At 45.5% G+C, this 19,635-nt stretch overlaps 1 protein-coding gene across 2 annotated transcripts; it reads left to right on the forward strand.

Moving 5' to 3' along the window:
• The first annotated feature begins 2,398 nt into the window (after positions 1-2,398).
• Positions 2,399-18,957, forward strand: LOC8028251 (mediator of RNA polymerase II transcription subunit 18). Of its 2 annotated transcripts, XM_029991786.4 has the most exons (6): positions 2,409-2,728; positions 8,163-8,229; positions 10,585-10,707; positions 12,077-12,155; positions 14,409-14,495; positions 18,803-18,957. In XM_029991786.4, the coding sequence occupies exons 1-6, from the start codon at positions 2,548-2,550 to the stop codon at positions 18,932-18,934; spliced, it is 669 nt and encodes a 222-aa protein (XP_029847646.2). In that variant the 5' UTR covers positions 2,409-2,547; the 3' UTR covers positions 18,935-18,957. The 2 variants fall into 2 exon arrangements, with proteins under 2 accessions (XP_042142494.1, XP_029847646.2); XM_042286560.1 differs by lacking the exons at positions 14,409-14,495; positions 18,803-18,957 and having other exon boundaries at positions 2,399-2,728; positions 12,077-12,398.
• The last annotated feature ends 678 nt before the right edge of the window (positions 18,958-19,635 follow it).

A 19,635-nucleotide genomic window follows, 5' to 3' on the forward strand; every position in this document is an offset into this window, starting at 1 on the left:
TGCCTGGCGCACTCTGTGCAGACCACCATACTCAATCTACGAGTGCAGCCTATCTAGAAACAACCGAAGGTACATTGCCCTGTACATTTCTGCACTATGCTACACTTTTCTGTGCCAGTGCAGGCTGATGGAGGTAAATCGAATTATCGCGACGATGCTCATTCGATTTATTTACCTACTTGAGACAGACAAAATGTTCCCAAGATAAATCAAGGTCAGTTGATAGATGTCCATGAAAATTATTTACTTTGTTATTTCTCGTTATGAAGCCTAGTCTCTCCTTGTCATCAATCCTGTATTTTGATCAGTTTGTTCATCTGTGGGACAATTTTTTCTTGTTTTCTTGCGTTCAACCGAAACCATGGATCCATAACTGACCATATGTTTTGTTAAGTTTGTGCAAGAGCATCTTGTTTGAAGGTATAATAAAGGCATAAAGATACTACTTTGTGCACTGTTTCATTGTAAGAACCCCAAAAGAGACATCTTTAGTGTGTTTATGCTAAATGGCCCTTTGGTGATACAGAAGGATGACTGCTGTTATTTATTTATTGTTGTAAAGGGGTACTGTTCTAAAGAAGTCTTGTCTCTGACAATGGTCCCCAAGTACGTCCATCAAAAAGCCATGGACGTAACAGCAAGAGAAGCAAACTTTTAGTATTAATGTCTTCATATGACGGTACAGGAAAGGTGTTGTTTTTTTTTTAGTAGAACAGGGCAGACTAGTTTGGTACGGTATTGACTTGTTTCCTGAATTATGTCGTCAACATAACTACACCGTGTCATCAAAAAAAAAAAAAAAAGTTTTTTTTTTTTTTTTTTTTTTTTTTTTTTTTTACAGTATTAAAGTATGCATTGCCGAATGCCCAATCTCCGCCTAAACTTGCTGTTAGCGATCCCGACCAGACACCAGAATTTCAGAACTGACCGTTACCTTATTCAAAAGTTATAAGCGATTTTTATAAATTTTCGATGGGAATAAAATGGTGCCTGATGTAGTTTCATTGATATTTATCATTTTTCTAAAACAACAAACGCGTACCCTCCATATTTACAGGGGCCTCAGGCTTGCGGCGTACAGGGACGTGTAAATCCTGTGACCAGCTGCACTTCGTAGACAACCCGCCTCACACTTTCGTGTATTCTTATCTGAGGAGGCTGCAGCCAACACTTGGTTGCAGGGTCTTCTGCCTTTTGGCTGCCTCAGGCTCTCGGTTGTATGGAAGTAAACCCAGTAAATTCCTTTGAACCTTTGTTGGCATCATGGTGAGCAAAACACAAATCTTTGACACGTTAAAAAAAAAAAAGAAAAAAAAGTGGGCGTTTGGGTGGTTAGTGATATTTCTGATCTGCGAGTGGTCCCAATCATGGACGAGCGAGGTTACGCATCATCCACGAGAATGCGACGGTGTATACTCCGTTTCACCTTATCTGTACAGCAGCGAAGGCTAGAAGCGCGAGCTCATAGCGTTGGCAGCTGCCCTTGGTGCACGGGATCTTGTGCCGCCGAGACGTGTCGTAGAGCACGGAGCTCGTGCTTGTGGCCTTTCCTGCGGTACATCATAAGGTGAAACAGAGTATAGTGCCAACTAGGGTGCCTCAATGTCCTTCTGTTTAGGGTGATGCCACCCTTTGTAGTACCACATGCCGACAGCACGCGCTCACGGGAAAAATACAAAAAAATCGACGAGAACAAAATGTCGCCATAGCACAGTCAGCGCCACAAGCGCGTGCAGGGACACGCTCTTTCACGCGCTTCTGAACAAAAAAAAAATAAATGTAAAAGTGTGTGACAAAATGGCGAGATGCCACCACCCTAAGCAAAGCGCACATGAAGGCACCCTAGTGCCAACAGTGCGGCGCCTGTTGTCCATTCGAATGGCCACCATGGCCACCTCTTTTTCTCCACGACAAGTGCGACAACTCCTAGAATGAGCGCAGCGGTCACCGCCGTAACAACTTCCATGTCGACCTTCCGACAAAGAATCGGTTCCCGAAGTGAGGGGATCACGGCTGTAGAAGAACGCAACTGACGCAAACCTCACCTCGTGACGCGCGCGCACCGCCATGTTCCTCGAAATCGCGCATCAGTGTCTGAACCACTGTAGTCTGAACCATTCAGTAAAAAAAGTATGTTTTATTCCTATCAATTTTTAAATTGGTTATTTCAAAATATCTGAAAGCCAATTTGAAACCAACCGGAAACATCGTCTGCTGGTGATGCGCATGCGCATTTCATTATGACCAAAACGAATTTGAGTTTAATTTATTTTTACATTTAAACTATTGAAATTGTTTTTATAATCCAATATAAATTGTTACGTTGTTATTTGTTATAAAATACGCTATTTCAATCAAAATCCAAGTTATAACTTACAGACTGTTCGAAAGCCAATCCGAATCCCATCCGGAGCGTCATTCGTTTCTCGCCGCGGGTTGGATTCGTCCAAGGGTTCATCCAAGTGTTCATCGGAAAACTGCGGGTTTCATTCCTCGTTCTCTGCACTGTGTTCATAACTGCGTTCCTCGCAAAATAAGTCTGCGAGGATGGAGGGCGGCAGTCCCGTGCGACGGGGCGTCGGCATGATTCCGCAGCAGGAGTACCTGCTGCAGGGCAGCATCATGGACGGCGCTTGCGAGGTGCTCCTCCACCGGCTGCGGGGCCTGTGCGACAACTCCGACTCGCCCATCGAGTCCTTCCACGACTACGAGATGGTCTTCCAGATACGTAAGACAACGTCGTCAGGTGTTCGCGGTCCGGTTCTTTGCGCGGGTCACACCGGTCGTTTTGTAGTGACAGCGGATGACAGGCTGTTATTTCGGCGGTACCGCTGCCGTAGCCCGAACTGGTGGGCGCCATAATTGAGTGCGGTTTTCAAAGCGTATGCTCGGAACAGGCCCCTACTCATCTTCCGAGGACTACAACCTTGGTGGTGCGCAATGCACGTTGCGGAAGCGTTTTGAAAACGCATCGTAAACTCGCGCTGAGCAGCAACGGGCTCAACTATGGCCACCCGTGAATACCATTCACTGATCTCTATGACAATTGCTGGATTGCGCTTCCCCGCTTGTTCGCTGCAGCGCGAGTGAAGCCACCGGACGACCATCTTGCTCGTAGACGATTTGCGGTTTTGCTAGCGTTGCAGAGGCTGGCGGCAGCATGCTAAAGACACGTTTTCTACTCGTTCGTCGTCATTCGCTGAAGGAAGTTTTTAAGACACTGTGTAACCGTCGAGACTTGCCGTTGTAAACATGTGGAAAATTTTACGAAAGCGGAGTGCCACAGGAAGAAGACGTAACTCGTCGAAAGTAAGTTTCGCCGGTCTCGTGGCGGGATCAAAGCTTTTTTGGCACGCCGAAGTGCTGCGTCTCTGTGCCTTCGCACACTTGCATGCCGATCAAGAATCGACACTGTGTGGACGTGGTTTGCGAGGGCAATGTGCGTGAAACCGTATGTAAAGGCACAACTCGTCGAAAGCAAGTGTCGCCGATCTCGCAGCCTGATCAAAGCTTCCTTGACATGCCAAAGTGCTGCGTCTCTGTGCCTCTGCACACTTGCAGGCCGATCAAGAATCGACACTGTGTGGATGTGGTTTGCGAGGGCAATGTGCGTCAAACCATATGTAAAGGCACAACTCGTCGAAAGCAATTGTCGCCGGTCTTGTAGCGTGATCAAAGCTTCCTTGGCATGCCAAAGTGCTGTGTCTCTGTGCCTTCGCACACTTGCCTGCTGATCAAGGATCGACACTGTGTGGACGTGGTTTGCGAGGGCAATGTGCGTGAAACCGTATGTAAAGGCACAACTCGTCGAAAGCAAGTGTCGCCGGTCTTGCAGCCTGATCAAAGCTTCCTTGGCATGCCAAAGTGCTGCATCTCTGTGCCTTCGCACACTTGCATGCCGATCAAGAATCGACACTGTGTGGATGTGGTTTGCGAGGGCAATGTGCGTGAAACCGTATGTGAAGGCACAACTCGTCGAAAGCAATTGTCGCCGGTCTTGCAGCCTGATCAAAGCTTCTTTGGCATGCCAAAGTGCTGCGTCTCTGTGCCTCCGCACACTTGCATGCCGATCAAGAATCGACACTGTGTGAATGTGGTTTGCGAGGGCAATGTGCGTGAAACTGTATGTAAAGGCACAACTCGTCGCAAGCAAGTGTCGCTGGTCTTGCAGCCTGATCAAAGCTTCCTTGGCATGCCAAAGTGCTGCGTCTCTGTGCCTTCGCACACTTGCATGCCGATCAAGAATCGACACTGTGTGGACGTGGTTTGCGAGGGCAATGTGCGTGAAACCGTATGTAAAGGCACAACTCGTCGAAAGCAAGTGTCGCCGGTCTCGCAGCCTGATCAAAGCTTTCTTGACATGCCAAAGTGCTGCGTCTCTGTGCCTCCGCACACTTGCAGGCCGATCAAGAATCCACACTGTGTGGATGTGGTTTGCGAGGGCAATGTGCGTCAAACCATATGTAAAGGCACAACTCGTCGAAAGCAATTGTCGCCGGTCTTGCAGCCTGATCAAAGCTTCCTTGGCATGCCAAAGTGCTGTGTCACTGTGCCTCCGCACGCTTGGATACCGGTAAAGATTTGTTTCGGCGCCATATGGATGTGTTTTGCGAGCGCAATGTGAGTGAAGCCGTATGTACCTCTGGGCAGCGTTTTACTTTTACTGTGACTACTGTATTTGTAACTTGTAGCACTCGCGGTCCAGAAAGGAGATTGATCCAGTGTCCAGTGGCAACAGAAGAGGGGGGGTTGGGGGAAGGGAGGGGAAGAGGGCGGCATCAGCGGCTTGTTGTTTTGTTTTGTTTACTAGACGCTTATGGCAATCAAATCAGTAGTACAAAATCTTACAGAGACGCAGCACTTCGGCGTGCCAAGGAAGCCTTGATCATGCCGCTCGAAACTTGATTTTGACGAGTTGTGGCTTTTTCCTGCTGCACTGTGCTTTCGTAAAAATTTCCACCTGTTCTCAACGGCAAGTCTTAACCCTGACACAGGATCTTAAAAATTTTCTTCGACGAATGACTACGAACAACTAGAAAGTGTGTCTTCAGCACGCTGCCGTCAGCCTCTGTAACGCTAGCAAAACCGCAAATTGTCTACGAGCAAGATGGCCGTCCGGTGGCTTCACCTGCGGGAGCGGGAAGTGCGATCCAGTAATTGTCATTGAGATCAGTGATACCGCCTATTCGTGACTCTCGACAAATATGGTAGCCAAAAACAGGTCGGACTGCGCTGCGGGCCAGCTCAACGCACAACGCTCGGGTTTAAGCAAGAAAGCATTGGCTTCAAAATGTTTTGCCCCATTTCTTATCAACTGCATTCAAAACCTTTGGCAGTGTGTTGGCGTAAAAGAGCTTCCAAAGTCTAAACCTGTTTCGTGGAAGCAATGGAAGAACTGCCTACTGTCCTCCTAATGTTGATTAAAGTGCAATGACCGGCTCACGCTGTTGCGTAAGTTGTGTTCAGAACGACCTAGGCAACTCACTGATGCGACAGTAACAACAGAGTCACTGCGACAACAGTTCGCCCTATACACAAAATGAAAAGCATCATAAGATGCGCCTAACTCGTTCAGACATTATGAGTTACAGTTTTCTCTGTTGCCCTTTTGTTGTTGTCCTTTCCAACACTGTTGTCACAACCAACGCAGCTTCCCTTGCTTCACTTTGGTGGCCATTGCGCCGTTCGCCGACAACATACAATCACGGAAACAGAGACAAACAAAAATTGCGAAAGGACCTGCTTCGGGCAGTTCAGTGTTCGCACTAAGATTTTTTATGGAGGCGGCCGAAGGTGGTGCATTCTGTGCATCTGAATTTCAGGGAGTGAACATACCCGAGTAAAGAGTAACGAAATTATGAGCGTGAATGCGCTACTTTTGGCGGCCATCTGCAAACAAAAGATGTCTGCGTGGCACAACAGGCAAGGGATGGGCGGCAGCTGTTTACATCGAAACAGCCTGACAAATAATGTTTTTTGTTGGTTTTGCATTCTTTCAGTGCTTTTTATTAGTAAAAACAGAAAAATCATGCATTACAGCTAAAGAGCCCTCGCCGAATTTTACTCAAAAACATTGTCCGCTATCGGAGGTCAGTGCATGCGCTGTACCGCTGCGCCAATTGGACACTTTTTGTTAGAAGACGGCCACCGTTCATAGCGAATTCACAACCTTAATTTTTTTTACATATTACTCAAGTGAGCTCATTGTTTAGAATTTTTGATACGCAAAATACACAATTTTCAGCCATCTCTGCAGAACATCTTAGCTCGATACGTAAAAAGACCTATCTATGCAGTCCCTTGGAAAAGCTAACGATCTCTGTGGCTCGCACGGTAAGGGCATTAAGAATCCAGGAACTCGGTGTCGTATTCGCAGGAAAAATCGGTGCCCACACGTAGCTGTCTCAAAGTTTCAGCAAAGCTGTATTTTAGTGGTGCATTTTGCCTCCTGACATTTCGAGACGTAGCTCTGTTGCCCGTTTAAAATTAAATTGACACTCGTGACATGTTTGGCGGCTGATGCCATGGCAGATGACAGAGTGGTCGTGCTTGCGGTGCCATCCCCTGATGGGTGCAGCAAGCGGAAGCATCTGGTTTCGACCGGGTGCCATCATCTGCTCGCTGCGCTGAAGGGAGATGGTGCTGGAAGCGTACCTGTCGTTTAACTCAGTTGTCGGCGGCCTCCGTCGAACCTGTTGAGGGTGTTGGTCTAATTTTCGATGGGAAGGAGACTTGCAGCCGAAAATTTCCCGGGGTAAAATACACCGCCAAAATAATCTTCAATGGAGGTTATTGCGACTAACAAATTTAGAATGGCGGGACAAGTCCTGCTCTTCTCTGCTTGCCATGATTGGTGGTTTCCTCCTCTCGCTTCGTCATCGTCCCTTTCTTTGCATTTGAAGGAGCGAAACTTTGAACCAATGTAGAAAGCGTCTTGTATACGTGGCTACTGCTTCACATGCCATACACTGTATCGCTGTAATGCACCAAGAAGACGGTGGAGCTCCGCATATCTTTGGAACGGTCTACCGCTCCAGCTTGAAAAGAACCTAAGCTCGTTTCGTGAGCTGTATCAAACTCAAACAAAATAAGAAAACCCAAGCAGCTTTTTTATTTTTATGAGAGGGGGAGGGAACGAGCCATCGAATTGAGCGCTGCGATTTGTTTCACCCTAGAGGGACACTGAACTGAAGAAGCGTATTTTGTTTTAAGTACTCAGATAGAGCGTGTGACTCGCGAGCTGAATGTTCCTTTAAGGCGCCCTGCAGAGAAGGCTACGAGCGTCAGCTACTTGCTCACAGTCGTGCCTCAGGTGCAATAATTCGTGTGCAGCAGGAGCTACGAAGGGGGACTCTCGGCCTTTGCTGCGGTACGTCTTGATGTAAGGAGGAGCATTGTGCCCGTTTTTAACGCAACGGCCGAGCTGAAACAAGTTCAAAGAAAGGGTAGGTCACTTGAGGCACCTTTACACACTTCCGGCTGTTTAGGATGTCTTACGTTCTACGAACACGTTGGAACCATCTGTCGGGCAGCCGTGGAACACTTACAATTTCCATATGTTTCCTTCCTTTTTACGCATCCTTCTTTCACTATCGTCGCGACAAAACTTTCGGCAATGTTATAAATGACCGTTTCTTGTAGATAGTTTGTACATTTGATCTCGCGAATACTGCAGAACCTTTGCTCTAGTGAAATGCAGTTCCAGGGCCACCTCACAGATGGCGCCAGAATGTTCTCTCGCCGGAAGAGATTGCAAGAGGTCGTAAAGCGGTCGGTCGAAAGCAGTCGCGAGTGTGTGAGCCAGCCTTCAAGGAAGCTGCAGCCTGCTCTGCCGGCAAACGGTACCTAGTGCGTGGCGCTGCAATGTCCTGCACTCCCGTAAGATCACACTCACGCCGACCAGATCATTCTACAAATGGGACATTTAGGCGGTTTTTACACTCTCAAACGAACACAGCAATTAAAATCAACCGGCAAGGTAGTTGTTTTCGTGACAAGTTCTATTAGAAGAAGTACGGGACAAGTTGCCAGTCGGCGCTTGTCCCGCATACTTACATCTTCTATTAGTCCTTGTCTTTTGCACCATTTTATTTTTCCGTCGTCTGCCACAACGGGCAGTTTTGCTGTCTTGCGATTTCTCGTCACTCTTGCAAATGTTTCAGGAGGTCCGACGAGTGCCCCGCTTTCGGTGCGTGCCAGGCAGTCCTTGGACAGCCCGCAGATGCCTTGGTGAGTGTCGAAGGGTATTACAAATGATGCTGCTGTCTGCGGACAAGAGTACTTCGGAGTGTCTAACCGGTAGGCACTCCAGTAGTCCAGCATAGTCTTTTGGGCCGTTTGGGCGAAACCTGAACAGCCCAAAATTCTCGAGAGAGTTTGGTCAGCCCACAAAAATTAAAGATGTCGGTGATTTGGGGCTAAACCACTTTCGAGTAGTATCGCCCTACTAGTATCACGATACTGTAACTCGTTATTTGTTTGGTAGCTCGTAACTATAATGCGGTACCTTCTTTTGAGGTAACTGTAACGATAACTTAATTACTCTTTTTGTAAAAGTACCGAAACGTAACGGCAAAAACACTTGATGGAAAACTAAACCTTTTTTTTTAAAGGGAAAAGTGGGCTTGAGCCTATGAAGAGGCTAAGCCCGACAGCAGAAGCGAAACATTAAACAAAAAACAAACTATGTTTTCTTCGCCGTAAAGTGTCCACACAGATGGCAGATTTTTCTACTTCTCTGTTTCTTCTTATTTATTGCTCACGTAAGCATATTTATTTTGTTTCCAACTGTTGCACGCAACTCTTTCACTCCGTCTTCTCCCTTTCCGACCTCTTCAAACACCCGTCTCATTCGAAAGCCGACTCACAGGAGCATGTAGTGTGAACCGTTCAAAGTCTCACAAAGGGACGAGGGCCTGTTTTAGGTCGGAAGGCTTCATCTTTTTTTACATTCAAAGCTGCGAAACACCTCCTTTAAGGCTAGTCTGGACACTGGAGTCTAGCCTCAAAGCAGGCTCTTCCTTTGCAAAAGCAAGCCCCAGATGACGTTTCCTTTGGCCAAATTGCCCTCTCCCAGAAACCTAATGCCCGTGGTCAACCTTTTTTTTTTTTCTTTTTTTTCTGCATTGTATAAAATAAAAAAAAAATAAAAAATTCAAGCACAATTTGAGACAACTTTTTGCCGTATCTGACCTGCCCTCATGTTATCAGCAAACGGCTATGTGTGCAATAAACCAAGAATATAACCAATGTTTTTAGTACTAGGCCAGCTCTGCTAACTTTCGAGATAGAAACTCCGCTCTCCCCCCAACGTGTGTCTCCACTTGATTCCTGCACAACCTCTCTTGCTTGCCTTTGGACGCATCTGTAACTAAGGTTCAGAAAACATCCCCAGTGCACAAGGAGGGTGGTGCTTCGGTCGACTGGTGATGAATTTTGGCGGAAGGGAGATTCCGGCTCGTGCAAGCGAGGCTCCGAAACGGTGGTCCGTTTTCCCTACATTTTCGTATCACATTGATCGTCAGTGTAAAATGGCCATTTAACGGAATTTCATACCCAGCACAGTCGAAAAATGATAGCACCATCCTACAGACCAAATGTGAAATCATTAGAACGTCTGGCAACACTCTGTGTGCTGCCATCTTTGTTGCATCAACATTCCTCTGCTGTTTATCAATTTCGTAGCGTTGTCGGTAACAATCGAGGATTGATTGCATTGTTACGTGCTCGACACCTTGCCGGTCGCTGGTTTCTCACCGCAACCACCATGGTATACATAAACGTCCAATCGAACTTTGGCTTTGAATGCCAGCAAAGGCATGCACGTAGGCACCTAGGTTTTGAAAGCGCTTTCTCTGCATGAGTGCTTGTGCGAGTGAAGTATTCTTCAGAACTATGCTTTCGTGCCCTGGCCTTTGCCAGCGCCAAAGCCAACTGGTGAGATGGAGCGTGTCCTTCGGCACCCCACTAGATGGCGCTTTGCATTTCGCATATGGCCTGTTACAGCAATCGCCCATTTTTTTATTTATTTCACATACATCCGAGTGGAAAGAACCATCTTTAAATAGACAGCTGCGTGGTACATCGTTCTGAGGGCTAAACCTTCTTGTTATTCCTTACATGGGAAGTATGTATGTAACGAGCAGTTGGCCTGAATTAACATGGAACCTCGTTGATGTATTTTGGTGCTTGGTGTATTTTCCCGGCTGTTACGTTCACGAACACCAGTCCCATTGAGCTCCCATAGGGGTATGTGTATTTATTTTACGTTCATTGCTTTTGCATTCCCTTCCGTCAGACCCCAAAAAACTGCTCACATCTGTCGTGCCTGGTTCTGCCAGTTTCTCTAGTTTCATTTTGTTCTGAAGTCCCGAGAAAACGTCCCTGAATTTGCTGAAAAATAAATCCCGAAAATATTGAACCCCACCCAAAATTGCCGGGGCAGAGTCCCGTAATAAATACAGGGCGGGGTTTCGTAACAAATACTGACTGAAGTCCCATGATGTTTATGGGGCAGGGACCCGTGACACCTACAAAGTCGTCTGGGTAACAGTTACGGCGTTCCCTGTTTGCGTCTGCTTGCAGGCACCTCCGCTACGTGGGTCAGCCCGAGGTGGGGGACAGGAGCAGGCACACGGTGGTGAGGAGCTGCATCGACGTGAGCACCTCCAACAACCTCGTCAGCTTCCTCAATGAGCTGGGTTTCCGGTAAGCAACACTGGGCCTAGTCGCCTATTCAGGCCTCAACGGCTCTGCAGGCCATAACAGTGGCGCCGATTTTAAAGCAGCTAGATGATACTTTGCAGACAGTTTGTTTGCCGACGCAAGCGAAGAACAGATTTTGTCTGCTATGAAGTGTCACTCTCAAACAAAACTGAGACAAAAAAAAAAAAAAAAAATCCGCATGGCACAGGGTTCTCACGGGTCCTCAAAAACCTTCAAAATCCCTCGAATTTGGAAACGCTGTTTTCCAGAACTTGAAAGCCCTGGAATTTTTATTGGTGCTTAAAAACCCTTAAATTTCCCAATGATAGTTTCTTTCTTTTTTTGCTACAATGAAATTTGTTTTACAATAATAAAATATAATTATTCTTGTTCTGTGTATGTTAACATAAATTTGGAAATTCCAACGAGGAAGTTTTCTTATATGGCACATTTAGACACATTTAGCGAATGACTACTAAGCGCCTTGCCACAATGGTTGCTGATCTGACAGCTTCAGCCTATCATTTCGCTGAGAAAGCAGAGGCAACAGGTGACATCACCTACATTGTCAAGTCGAACAGGCTAAGGAAAACGGCGAAAATCAACATGCAAGAGCTTCTAAACATCAGCCAGGAAATCAAGGAAAAGCTACAGTAGCTCTTCAGAACCCTTTACTAGCAGCTCTTTGGCAAATGCGCCTTTTTCTAGGTATCGTGCAATAAAGAATTTTTGCAGTGCATTTAGGAAAGTTTTTATATTATGAATTTACTATATAGAGTATTATAAGCACTCCTTGAACACATCTTTACTTGCTCTTGAAAACTCTTCAATTCTTTTCGTTGGACCCTGTACGATCCCTACTGCTATCTGCTAACAAACCGAAAACTGGTGGATCTCTACTACAGACCTAGTGCCACGGCGAAATATGATTGCACGCAGGATGAAATCGTGATCGTCTGCTATTTCACGTCATAAGCGATAGACGGCCCGTGCATTCTTTGCAAATCTTAAATTGTTCTTTTGCCTTACACAAGCTGATATCGACTGGTGGATGAAGGAGGTCTCAGGAGAAGCACATCAGAGTCCGCGAGACCTCTCTCACCATTACTGTGTTGGTGGCCAGCTCTCCCCAAAATACTGCCTGATTGTGGTCCCACAAACTGTTCCGATATTCCCCGTTGGTCGATTACGCTCGCCTAGCAGAAAGATGCGGCACCGCGACCAGTTAGCAGCCGAGAAAGCCCTCGCTTCTGCCATGCCCAAAATTGGAATGCGGGGGTTGTTTCGCTCGTGGCTCAAGCTCCATTCCAAAACTTAAAAATTTCACGTATTAATCTTTCACTCGAGGGTTTTTGTCTTTTATCTTTTCCAGGTTGGACTTTGAGTTTGTGCTCAAGGGTCACATGTTCCAGAAAGGTCGCATGAAGGTCATTGTTGCCAAGGTCTTCAGGGTAAAGCTCCTGCATTTCACCTTGCTCCTTTGCATTTGTCAACTGGTCTTCCACAAGGGTCCTTCGAGGTTGACCGGGACTTGTATTCCTTTGGTGGATATGAAAACTCTGGCTAGCATGAAACTATGTCACTTTTTCCAGTTATTTCCCGCATCCATTCATGCACCGCCGCCATCATTTTGGGCAACGACCCGATTCCTTTGGCGTCGGAAGAACTGGGTTCTCTGACCGCAGTGGGATGCACGTGCCTGCGGGGTTCATTTGTCGGCAGTTGTCGTCCTTCACCAAACTGTCGACACTGCTTGTCCACTCTTGTTTCTGACATTGTTTGTTCCCCACACATAAAATAGGAAAAATAAAAACACTGAGGATTTTTGCAGACAACCAAACTCTTCCATTTAGCTACGACAAAAGCTTATTTCTGGGCGCGAAAAATTCACACGTTGACCAAAATCGGGGAGGGCTGAAGGAGAGGAGGTTACAATCGGGAGCACTGAAAAGGAAGAAGAAAACAATGACAGATTGCGAAATGTGGGCCCACGTACGGTCACCCATGAACAAGGAGTCGAGCCGGCTTCGAAACGTCATGCACGACGAAGAAATTGCTTAGTCTACTAAGTACTACCCCTTTCGTATTGCTTACTTAACTAGGTGGAGCTTTGCCGACATGTTTGTATTTAAGACTGTATGTAGTCGTCTAAACAAATTAAAACAATCGCTTCTTAAATACTGCATTTCAGGCATTCTAGCACTTTGAAGGTAAAAGTCGCTGCCAATTTTATTCATCAAAAATTTGATTACGAACCACCACTGCACAGTTACAGATAGATGACTCGCCACCACGATAACTGGAACTGCTGCGCATGCGTGAAATAGAATAGGTCATTCAGACCGTGCGATATTGAAGAAGGATAGGTTAACATTCTCCGAAAGTTTCATCGTTCTAAACTTGTTCATTGATTTCCTTGTGGACGAAAGTTCCAGTCAACCTCGAACAACCCTCATAGGTTCCACCCACCATGACTCCATGCCTTTTCGTGTATTTTGAGAACTGCCATTGTCTATATACTTCCATAATTGTTGCCTTCTTATTTTATGTCTAAGAATAGCCCCTTGTTTCCCTAATGAACCTGACATCTATTTTTATTGCATGTATTGCCTATTGTAAGCCTAAGGTGAAGTAGGTACTTGCATAAAGATAAAGATCTTTTAAAATGGCAATTGCCGTAAAGGCCGGTAAATTAAGCGCAATGCTCCAGGACTGTAGTAGCAGGGGTGAAGGACAGCCCAAAGTATTTTTGTCTTCACTCTACGGCAGGTATTGACCAAACACACACGGAGTAGGTTCTAGAAATAGAAATGAGGCATTTATTTGGATAAAAGGTTAAAAGCGTTAATGAAAAAGGGGGACAATGAATATGCACACATGACAGGACAGGCGCTTTACTCTCAGCTGGTTTTTAATAGCAGCATGGTCACCTATATATACACACATTATTGCCCTATCTGCATCACACCCAATCGCACACTCAATGACAGCCATCCAAAAACACAGATTCACTTTGAAGCAGTTAGACAGATGGAGCACTGACACAATTGCCTTCTGTCTTTTTTATGTAGAACACCTCTATAATCTCTCTACTCCTCAAAAAGAGATTTAATTCAGTTATGGACCAACTAGTCTAAACCCAAGTTTTATTGCAGTATTTGGCCAATCGAGATAAGAAACAGAACCTGGTGGTGCAGAATTGGGATTGCAATAAAAGGATTGTGTCACGTCTTTCCTCGTAGCTGATTTGTTAAAGGGGCAACCATCTTGACTTTAAAAGAATTTGCAGCTCGTATTTTTTGTAATACTGTTTATCTTGCCATAAGTGAATGTGCGTCACCGTCCTCCAAAATACTGCAATTTCGTTGCGTAATCATGACAGAATAAACACTTTTTCCCCGATCTACAGCCACACGTGGCTGTAGATCGGGAAACGGTGTGACATCATTCAGGGTACACAAGTTATTGTGGTGCCATCTATCGGAAGCAAAGAAAATTATTTCCTCTCCGTCGCTGCTTTCTCCATCTTTAGCGGCGAACAGTCTTTCATCTTGATCACTTGCCGTGACCTTGAACAATGCTGGCAAAAATGGTTTTCTGTTCGTCTTCTTGGCGACACAGACCGATTGCTGCAATTAATTGGCCAAAGTCTGCAAATGGTTGCACAGCCCCTTTTATGCTTCATTGATTTGTCTCGCTCGCAGCTGCTGCAGCAGGGGAACCCCGACAGCTGCGAACCGGTGTCGCAGTCGCACATCATCGAGCTGAGCGTCATCGCTCCGGGAGGACAGGTGAGGCCCTAAAGCTTCAAAATCTTGAAAGAGGCACTGATGTAATTTTTAAAGCTTAGTGTCGGGGTTGCTGTAGGTAGTAGTACCATGTGGCAGCACTGGCACCGTTATCAGCCATGGCAACGGTGGCCACACCACTTTCCCGCGGCTGCGTGCACGACTGACCGAGCCGTACAGGTCGTCGGCTCAAGTGGAAAAGTTTTTATTATTTTATTTTGAATACTGTCAACCCTCGTTAAGGGCTATTCACACGAGGAGAAATCCCGGGGATTTCTCCCTCGTGTGAATACCCCTTTAGGGTCATTACAGGAGAGGGATTCTCATGATCTTATGAATTAATAAAACAGTAGCCTTAAACAACAACAAAAAAAGAACAAACACTTGCCCTGAAAAATATAGATGCCGCATTCTATGGTTTTTGTTTATAATTTATTTAAAATTTTCGACAATACAGTGTAGACCGCATATAACGTATGTCGCGGGAGTTGCGAAAATCCGCACGATAAGCGGTACCGCGCTGTAACCAAAACATCAATTTTTCAGGCCAAAATGCATGCCATCAGACAACTTACCTTTGTAAAAGAATTTATTTTATGTTAGATGAAAAATAAAGCTTAGTTTGAGGAAAGTCTTTATTTCACCAGACTAGTACTCTTTTCTCTCAAGTGTGTCACACATTCTGAAAGAAATGAGCGACTTTTGCCTGGCGCAGCGTTTTAACGGCGTCGCGGGTTGCGGACGGACGTTGCGAGCGTTCAGGATTGCTAACCCTAATCACTTTTCTCCAGTGATGAAAACGCGTGAAAATTCGCATCCTTCATACGGTACGCGCCAGCAATACCTTGAACTTGAGCACACGCATGAAATACGCCAAATAAGAAATCCGGGCGATGTTCGAGGACACAAATGCTTAGCAATCACCACTGTAGTCGAAGTAAACAAACACGACGACACGGGCGTTTCTGCCGTCTTGAGAGCGTCGCCACGACATCGCCGCACGAGTAGGTGGATCTTCCCTTCTAGTACGTGCTGGGTTATCATAGCGTCACACAGCAAAAATTCAGTCAAGGATAGCGCTTTTACGCAGAACGATGAGATGAACGCCGTAGAACCTCCTTGTTTCCAACCATCGCAGCGGAGGGACGCACGCACGTGAGCGACACGTGCGTGCGTCCCTCTGTCGCTATGGCAACTGAAGCCTCTCTCTTCGCTTCTCCCCGCTTCTTCGAGCAACCTCCTTGCCCCGCGAGTGCCGCTTGTGGCTCGCGCCGTCAGCGCTGTTATCTAGTGTCGCACAGGGAAGCGTGCTCGCTGCTCCGGTCGTCAGCGCGGTCGGCAGGCTGTGCCAGAAACCGCACTATAACCGGTATTTCCCTTCGCGCGCCTGCATTTGAAGCAGTATGTAATTACATGGAGTTCTATGGGAGGCGAAGCGGTGGTTTAAAAAAAACCGCGTTATACCCGGTCCTGCACTATAAGCGGTTACGTTGTAAGTGGTCTATACTGTACAGAATTGCCTTGGCGCAGAGGCAAAAGGCGACAGGGAATGTCGCCTGACTGGGCGCCTACCTTTAGAGTTCACTTGGAATGCAAGCGGAACTACAACAGAGCAACACAAGTATGACATAAAAACTGCAAATACTGTACAGTCAACTCTCACTTGAGCGAACGCCAATGAACCCAAGCAAATGGTTCACTTAACTGAGTGCACTAAACTGAATATATTGACTAGAACATGGAACAGCGTAGGGCACAGTATACATCCAGTCAAAAGTGTGAAATCCAATTTATGGAGTCATGTACATCGATATATACAAACAGCATAACAGTTGCGTCGCTGCCTTTCTCATGTTTAAAAAAAAAATCTAATTTTCATTAACACCGGCCGCAACGGCATCGCCCACTGGCTCGAAATATCCCGTGCAGAGTCGTTTCCCATTGGGATTGAACGCAGTTTCTCCTTCAAGCTTCGACTTTTGCTTCACTATCGTTGACAACGTTGACAGTGGAAACCCTTAGTCCTTCGCAACATCCACTTGCCTTTGATTGTTGTCCAGATGCTGAAGGATTTTGGGGTTGTCTCATAGAGACAACTGCTTCCGTTTTGTCGTACTCATTACGAAAGTGGGCGCACAAACTGCCGTCCTGCCGTCGTTACCCAAAACTAAGATGGCCGAACGGAACTGACGACGAAGAAAAGGCAGACACAACATGTTAGTTTTTGTCTACCGCACCGCCACTTTGCCTAGGCGGCGCTGTAAACGCCAGCGATGATACGCCGCCGCTGCAGAGGCGGTGATGGGCATTGGCTACGCCAGCACTGCAGAGCACAAAACTCCATTGAACTGCTTGCTAAAATAACCCTGGGTCCATCGATCAAGTTTGTTGAACTGAAATATTTGCTACTCTGAAATCCATTTTTCGTTTAACTGAAACATTCTTATATAGAATGCACAGCAAAACTGCCGGAGATTTTTTAAAAATTTGTTATTCTGAAATAATTGTTAGACCAACCTAGTTTACTGTACAGTAGTATATACAAAACATGCAGTGCAACAACAAAATGTGAAATAAAAGCCATTAAAGACATTGAACCCTATGAGAAAGCCATTAAACGAGATATAGGAGATACATCTTCAATTGTTTCCTGAAGGTCTGTGGACAGGAAGTGTGTTCCAATAGATCAGTTAAGTCGGGGTAAATATGCAGGAGGGTTGAGGCAATTCAATCGTTGTGTGCCATAGTTAGTTCTGGTTCTAGTTTTTACAAAATGTCTACAGTCGCCGACCGATTTTTCGGATTTGTCAGGGGTCGGAAAAACGTACAAATAATAAAGCAGTCAGAAAAATTAGCAAATTAAAAAACTTGCCTTTATTACATCTAAACGGGCTTAGAAAAACCTGTCAATAGTGCCTTGCTCCAGGTTATGCCTCCGCTTGCGTTGGCCACTTTCTATTAGCTTGAGAATCGTTGCCTTCTTTGCTAGCGTTAAGGTTGAGCAGGGTTGGGCAGTACCGCGATACAAATGATGGCGATGGTATCTTAGAAATATATGTTGTATTCATATTTCTGTATCGCAATACAATTTTTCAACTGTATTTCGTATTTCTGAATCGAAATACATTTTTGGGTGTATTCGTTTTATCGCAAGACTATCAAGGGTGAAAGTAACTCGTAACTTTTTCGAAGGAGTCGTTTAATCCTGGCCCAAAAGGGGAATGCTGAAATCCTACTGCGAGTATTTAATTGTTTGTTAACAATAATATCAAATTTAATGTAAATCATGTATCTCTACTTATATATCTACAAAATCTATTCCTGTATTTGAATTTTCAAATACTTTTCTTATGTTTCACATGTATTTCTGATACGTATTGCGATACCTTCTTATAAATGTATATCAGCATCAGCATTTTAGGCGTATTTGCCATGTATCCCAGTATTTGTATTTGAAATATTTTGTAGGGTATTTCTGCCCAACCCTGTGGTCGAGTACATTCCGCACTTCTTAGTGACACTTTGCGGCGGCAGAAGAACAGATGGGGCCATGACGTCCAATCCAGCGTAGTCCGAAAACACGATTCACCGATACAAGATGTGGCGCAAATCCACGACTGAGAATGACGAATGAACAAAGCAAAATGGTGACAGTGATGATGATAATGACGCTCAGCTAGAGAGAAAAAAAAATCCGTAGCATAGCATCACCTAGCGGTAAGACTTGGCAGTACTTGAGTATCACCGCCAAACCACGCCAATCCATGTGCAGCCAACATAGAATCTAAAAAGGCAGCTTCTTGGTGATGTTTCCCACTGATCGTTTGCTACGATTTTGTCCGAAAAATCAAACTTTGGGACTTCAAGTTGTCTGAAGCATTGATCGTGAATATATTCATATCGGGTAGGTAACAGTTCGTCCTTTAGGTCCAAAATATCGAACAAGTCCGAATCATTGGTGTCCAAAAAATTGGTCGGCGACTGTATGTCCAAAATTGTAGTGCGTATTAGAACTTGTACATGTTGGAAAAAATAATTTGCATTCAGCTTTTAGTTTTTAAAAAATTACCTCAGACAAACGCTGGTTATATAAGGCTTCAATATACTCAGTAAACAATTTGATTTGGATCGTCTTTTCATTTTGCTCGACATAGTGCTGGCACTCGTACAAGCAGTCGCTACATTGTTTTCTTTGTAAATTTTAGGATTTTTCACGGTATCTCAAGTGCATATAAATCCAATTTAATCCAGTATGTTGTCGGACATTTCCTCGGGTGGTTGACTCAAGTTAAGCATCTTACTCTTTTCAGGAATCACTTGGCGACGAGATGAAAGCATTTGCAGACCAACTCAAACCGTATCCTTTTTTGCATTCATTTTTTTCCTTTCTGCTTTTCCTAAAGCAATTCTTCGGGACATGTGTTCACCCGAGTCTTGGTTAGTGGGCTGCACTCTAGAATCTTAGTGGAACCAAGGCTATGCGTGCCCTTCTATCCCTAGCAGGCACTTGTAATGCTAGCAGATGCTTTTTGCCAGTGCAGCCCAAACCCACGGTCTCACTGGCACTGCACACAGAGTGCAACAAAGTATGGTTGTAGCAGCAGAGCCTAAGCCAGAAGTGTGCAAACTCTTTCGGTTACAACCTTCTCCTTTTAGGCCACAAGTTCAATCTATCTACGCTTCAGTTAGACGTGCCATTGCATCTTTTTGCTCCGAGAAGGTTATCGAACATTGAGAAGGTCTTGACTCGATCGGGAGTCCACGGTCGAGCAACATTTTCGCAAGAATGTCTCACGAATATTAGATGGCAAGAGAGCTCTTGAGAATGCGGATATGGTTGTTGCATGTGCTTCTTTGTCTGCCGGCGGATTGTGCCTGTGTACTGCCGAAGAGTAAGGTTCGCAAAGCAAGTCTGGATTCCCAAATCACTTCCAATCGGAAATTGCGGGAGTTCACAATCTCAGCTTGTGCTCAACCATGTCGTCTCCGGGACTCTATTCGTAGCAGACACTTTACTTATTTTCTGTTCTGTTAGCAGACGACGCGTTGGTTTTTTCCCGTCCAATTTTCATCCGCGAATGGCCCAGTAGCCGAGAAATATGCATTCGTTGCTTCGTCAGCTTACGATACCTTGGCTCGCTAA

This window comes from Ixodes scapularis, unplaced genomic scaffold, assembly GCF_016920785.2.
Source record: "Ixodes scapularis isolate PalLabHiFi unplaced genomic scaffold, ASM1692078v2 PGA_scaffold7__128_contigs__length_106722199, whole genome shotgun sequence".
In the NCBI taxonomy this organism is placed as follows: domain Eukaryota; kingdom Metazoa; phylum Arthropoda; class Arachnida; order Ixodida; family Ixodidae; genus Ixodes; species Ixodes scapularis.

Bases quoted from the DNA above. Each gene is read 5' to 3' on its own strand.
- LOC8028251 (XM_042286560.1), top strand. From the start codon at position 2,548: ATGGAGGGCGGCAGTCCCGTGCGACGGGGCGTCGGCATGATTCCGCAG. The intron at 2,729-8,162 runs GTAAGACAACGT...CAAATGTTTCAG, and splicing joins CGAGATGGTCTTCCAGATAC to GAGGTCCGACGAGTGCCCCG. The intron at 10,708-12,076 runs GTAAGCAACACT...TATCTTTTCCAG, and splicing joins CTCAATGAGCTGGGTTTCCG to GTTGGACTTTGAGTTTGTGC.